This window comes from Sinohyriopsis cumingii, chromosome 11 (assembly GCF_028554795.1).
Source record: "Sinohyriopsis cumingii isolate HCF-2022 chromosome 11, ASM2855479v2, whole genome shotgun sequence".
NCBI lineage: Eukaryota > Metazoa > Mollusca > Bivalvia > Unionida > Unionidae > Sinohyriopsis > Sinohyriopsis cumingii.
In genome coordinates this window covers 14,814,140-14,820,139 of record NC_142971.1, presented here as the reverse complement: position 1 = coordinate 14,820,139, position 6,000 = coordinate 14,814,140, and the positions used below count along the sequence as shown (strand labels likewise).

Below are 6,000 nucleotides of genomic sequence, written 5' to 3'. Positions count from 1 at the left end.
ATTCATCGAGTTTCGAATTAGACACGCTAGATTTCCAACTGGACGGTGTGTGTGTGTGATACATAGGAATTAGTAACTTTTGATTTGCAACAGAAATTGACGTTGGGAGAACATACTTAGGAATTAGTAACTCGAGATTTCCAACTGGACGTTGTCAGGAGGTACCTAGGAAATAATGAAAATTAATGGTATGTAGAAATAAAGGTTTTTAGGATGAATGACTATCTTTCATGCGATGCTTTTTTTAAATTCAGAGTAAATCTATTATTTAAACTACTATTTGTATATAATAAATATTTTTAAATATACAAAATACTAATATAAACAAAGTCCATACCGTTAAAACATGCAATCTGGCTTATACATTTTCTGCCAAGTCCGATTTTAGTCCCCGACAATCTCTACAAAGTCCATATTATAGAGTCTGTGTGAAGCTACACGTGTGTGTTTGATATAAATGCATTTGGTACGTATCCTCTTCAAAAGCTGGAGGAGAGGGGTGGATGGGGCGGAGCCAGCTGGCGCCCTCTCCCCTCCCCATTTGAACACATAACAAACTGGGCGTTTCCTTGAAAGTTTTCTTACAGTTAGTTGATTACTGTTGTGCTCTGGAAACGCCTACATTGCAGGAGCGTCTCCGGGGCTCTGCAAATGGACCCACGAGGGGTTCCATTCTTCAGAAACCACGCCTACTTGTTTACTCTCCCCTCCCGTCCCTCATGAACGCTATAATTTTTGCCACTGGTGATTAACGAGCTTGGCGACGCATTAGCAATGTCAAATAACCATACATATAGGTCATCCAGGTGATTTTTCAAATAATTACTATTGATCTATTTAACAGTGGTGCGTTGTAAGATACATGGGTTTTATTCCCTCCGGACTCAACTGCCATATCAATGAACCAACGAGGCACGGAAGGTATGCGATAAACTAATTTACATAACGTCGTGTATCCCGCTTTGCCGTGTGGTTAAGTTAAACCGTCATGTCCTTCCTCCTGATCTTTGAAATGTCAGACTAATGAGTGACTGACGCCGGACATATGAGTCGTATTTCACGTGTGTCAACTATCGTGGACTTGATTAAGAACTAGGTCACATGTCCGGAGTAGCGTGTTACGGTCATAATAAGGAAAAGCTTTACTAACTGTACCAAAATGGCAGTATCATGTTTGAAGATAGCGATGTTTGTGGATATTGGCCTTTTAGTGGTAAGTCGATATTATATAAATCTGTTTAATTTATTTACTGTGTGTGTTGTGTTTGTAATTTGGATCAACTACCACAATAAGTATTGTGGAAGTTTCAGAGGAAGTGGGTGGGTTAAAAAAAAAGGGAAAGGTATTTAGTTAGTTGTAGTTTCGGAGGAAAGATGCAAACAAAGCTACATTTACTAATGGGTATTGCAACAAGCGTACCGAGCGACACACACACACACACATACACACACACTGGATCATTCAGTGCATCATGCATGTATATAGTGACTGACGCATAGCTCATAGATGTTATCAGTGATTTTGTTCAGATGAGATCCAGGTAGGTGGGTGGGAAAGAGACTAGATGTGTGGGGAATTTTGTTTCAATCTCGTATTCACCATTTGTAGCCATTTTACAATGTGTCCATTGTATTTACTGGCCATATTTTGTTGACAAACACGTTGTTACACCGTATCGTTGACTGCGTATATATATATATATATATATATATATATATATATATATATATATATATATATATATATATATATATATATATATCTCACGTTCTGACAACCGTTACCGTTTAGTTTTAGTAATATTTTCTTCATTAATCAGGCTCAGATCCAGACCAGAAATAGGGGTGGAGGCACATTTCAAATCCAGGTTTAAAAGCATAAAGTGTATATGTAAGATTTATTTGTAGTAATTATACAACAGACATCCATTTGTTTTCGAGCACGCTTTGTATTTCGCATTAATTTAAATATTGAACTTTAATAAAACAAACTTTAATCCTGATAATGCAGAATTACAAAATATAATATAATTTGGGGATCTGGGTTATAGCCCGGTGGTGGTGGTGGGGTAACAGCTCACTATCTTGGATATGCATGTGCTGCGGGTATTTATTTCCATCCTATGACAATCAGTTTCTCTCGTGCACGGGAAGATGATACAACGTGAAAACCGAGAGAGCAAATATACCTGTCAGTTTTATGTGTGAGAGATATATAAGAAGCATACGGAACATATCTACATATCTGTCCAAGTAAACCCCCCCCTCTCTCTCTCTCTCTCTCTCTCTCTCTCTCTCTCTCTCTCTCTCTATATATATATATATATATATATATATATATATATATATATATATATATATATATCAGGCACATTTGATCTTGCATAACTTTATTTCGTGAGAAATGGACGCAACACATGGTCTCATTTACATTTTGTTTTTCGAAGACAGGAAAAGGTTAGTGATGCACAAGTGGGTTCACAGTCTTAGAATTTTAATGTTTGATACGTTAAAAGACAGGCGTCCGTTTTAAAGAGACAACTGAATGTTTCGCCTGGATTTTGGATCCGTGTCTCATAACTCAGACTTTCTTCACAGTGTTTTCTACTCATGGCATTGACGCAATGCACAGGAGCATGGAAGACGTACCCCAGTCTTGTACTGCATACATTTTAATATGTTTATTTAGTAGTTAATATCCTAATTCACTACCATGTAATAATAAAATTGCCCAGTATTGATCCAGAGTTTATTAGAGAAAAGAGTCATTTGATGACCACAATTTGACTGTTTCTTTTGTTGGTTCAATGTCACTGTTGACACATTATTGGCTGTATCATACCAAGGAAATGGGAGACTGCAAGTTAATGAAACGGAGGCGATTAATCATGAACCAAGAATCAGATTTAATGAAACCATCACATAGTTAGATTCGAAGAAATGACAGAACCAAGCCAGCGGCACATCTCATATTGTACCATATTTGATGTCATCCCCCCTGGGGACAGGAGTAGGGGTTGGCAGATTTGAAGGACAGAAGAGGAAGACGCTTGGGGTGTTGGTGAGGGGTTCTATTTTATTTTTTGTAGCTTCGGTGATGTTTAACGTTCAAACTTTCTTTCACTTGCTTTAATACTGTATTTTTTTTAATCAATGGTGTCAGCACACATAAAAAATAGAAATACAATTTGTCTCACTTCTTTCTTTTGCGTGATATATTTCCCTGTTCTTTTCTTCCCTTTTTTGTCTCTTTGGATTAATTCGTCATTGCTTTAAGTTATTTTTTATCATCTTTATCAAAGCAAACGAGAAGAAATTATAAAAAAGATAAAGAACTTCGGCATTATCTTATATACCCATGTTTTAAACCTTATCTATGTTTTATTATTTTGTTGTTTGAGACCAAATATCATAGTTAAAGACACTGTAACGTCTACTTTCTCTCAACGGGTTTTATTTTCATTCTTTCTATATCTCTTCCCTGTTTTATGATGATAAAAGATGCCATCATTTGCAAATAGTTTCCATCCCGATTCTTTCCCATTGTCTCCATCACCGTCTGTGTCATGTTAAATGTGTAACTAAGCCTAAAATGTTTCGATTGGCATTATGAAATTTCTTGTGATATAAATGCAGCAGGTAACGACCAAAGAACCAGTTAGAATTTATTAAACTTTCAACTATACCAATAATAGTCTCGCTTGATAACCCTGAGAATTATTATTTTTTTTAAAGTACGGGGATACAGGTTTTTTTATTTTTTAAAAGCATAAAAAGTTCAAAAATCTTCCATGAAATTAAGGTCATATAAGCAAAACTATTGACAGTCTCTCTCTCTCTCTCTCTCTCTCTCTCTCTCTCTCACCGTTTATAGTATAGAAACATTAAAATCATTATTTTGCAGCTTTTTGGGGCAGCTAGTATCGGAGTCGGAATATGGGCTCATTTGGACGAGACAATTCAAAGACTGCAATTGCCAGACTACTTGAAAGTTTTAGATGTTGGATCTAAAGTCAACATAGGTGTTGGTGCCTTTGTGATTTTGCTGGGCATTGTCGGTTGCATAGGATCGTCAAAGGAGGTCACTTGTTTACTGTGGATAGTATGTATCGTTACTTATTATTTTACTTGAATAACCACAATGACATACACTTATCACTTTTAGGCTGCTCCGGTGTCCTAGTGGTTAGAGACTCCGCCTAGATGTGGGAGGTCGCGGGTTCGAACCCCGGCCGAGTCATACCAAAGACTTATAAAATGGTACTAACCGCTGCCTCGCGTGACGCTCAGCATTAAGAGGTTAGTGTTAGGACTGGTCGGCCTTGTGTTAGGATAATGCGACTGGGTGGGACATGATGCTACATGTCTACGGCATGATGCCTGCCCAAGTGCTTGTCATCAGTATAAACTGCCACACTGCAGACATCGTAGCGATATAACTGAAAAGTTTTTAAAGCTAAGTTAAAAATCCAAATCACACACTTTTCACTGTTCCTTCGGCATCGTTAGCGTCAGCAGGAGGTTTTGAAAGTTTATATATCTTTGACATCAGTAGTTCTCAAACCTCCATGTCGCGTTGACGTTCTGGAGGGTTGCCAGGATTTTTGTTAGGGTAGCTAAGCTTATCAGAATGTGGAAACTATGTCGTGAGGTGCAGAAAATGTATTATTTTTTTTTACGGTCGCGGTCAAAAACGGGTGATAACCACTGTTTTACATCATTTGCTGCATTCAAGTGAAAGTCTTTGGTAATATCATTATGGTTGAAAAAATTATAATGGTATGATAGGGAGTTCCTTTGTTGCCTATCTCACTATAGGTCTAAAATTTATTCTGTGCTGGGATAGGCGTTACTTTCTTGCCTATCTCACTGTAAGTCTAAAGTTTATGTTGTGTTATTATAGGAGCTCCTATCTAGCCAGTCTCGTGTGCTTACGAGTCAAGGCATGCAGTGTTAATGCTCTGCGTTGAAGTTTTAAAATGTCGTAGGTAATAAATTTGTTGTTATATTCAACTAAAACTAGTATAGTATGACCAGAGTTCAAACTAGTATAATTTTACTAGCGGTCAAACTAATATGCTATTACTACAGGTCAGCTAGTATAATATTACTTTAGTATAATATTACTTGAGGTCAAAAGTTTATATGCTTATTTGTCTTTCATGTCCCGCCTGCTTAAGCAGAACACATTTCATTCTTGTAAAGAGACTCGAAAGACGGCGTTTGTAAACTGACTGAAAAAGAAACTTTTGAGAAATTATTTTGAAGAAATTCGAAATACGGTTTGATTACATGACTGGAAAGGAAATGTTTGACTGGATCATTCTCTTCGGCGACTAATGTCCATAGGGACCCACTCAAGGGAGTTAATAACGGATTCATCGCTGACTCTCCCGAGGACCGGAACAGGACTAGATCAATCTCTTTGGAAATTCTTGAGGCCTATATGACCCCTCCTAAGGGAGTTAGTTATGGATCCAAGCCATCTCAAATTCTCTTGGGCTCAGAACAAGACTGGATCAGTGGGAAGTTAGGCCTATAGGATCCTTTCTACGGGAGGGAACACGATGTCCATTGTAGAAGAGCAGGATCAAATCGGTCTTTTCGGAGATGCATAAGTTCTACGGTGTCCCTCGAAAAGGGAAGAAATAAGAAATCTGAGAATGATTCCACCTAGTGAGGGACGAACAGCACACTCACCACTCCTGTAGGGCCGAGAGAGAGAGAGAGAGAGAGAGAGAGAGAGAAGTCGGGTCCCCCACGAGAAAAGAGCAGCACCATTTCAGCGCTTTAAGTCCGTATTTGGCGCTAGGATCGAACTACCTTGTAAGGGAAGAGCAACCTTCAAAGTCTTTACAATATGAGAAAGGATCTTCTTATGGATCATAGTGCCTGACTGGTACACTGGCTGACTGGTTACCTGTCAACATCCTGCATTCACTGATCCTTCAGTAAGGAGATAGAGATTGGGTCGAGCCCCCCTCCCCCCTTTACGACACT

The 6,000-nt window shown here is 38.2% G+C and overlaps 1 protein-coding gene across 1 annotated transcript in view; it reads left to right on the top strand.

The window, feature by feature from the left end:
• The first annotated feature begins 903 nt into the window (after positions 1 to 903).
• The window catches only part of LOC149787642 (tetraspanin-8-like), a 28,918-nt gene continuing 23,821 nt past the window's right edge, over positions 904 to 6,000 (top strand). Inside the window, exons 1-2 of the mRNA XM_089975621.1 lie at positions 904 to 1,213; positions 3,905 to 4,102. Of these exons, the coding sequence (XP_089831747.1) occupies positions 1,160 to 1,213; positions 3,905 to 4,102 (252 nt within the window). The 5' untranslated portion in view covers positions 904 to 1,159. The remainder of the gene's footprint in view (positions 1,214 to 3,904; positions 4,103 to 6,000) is intronic.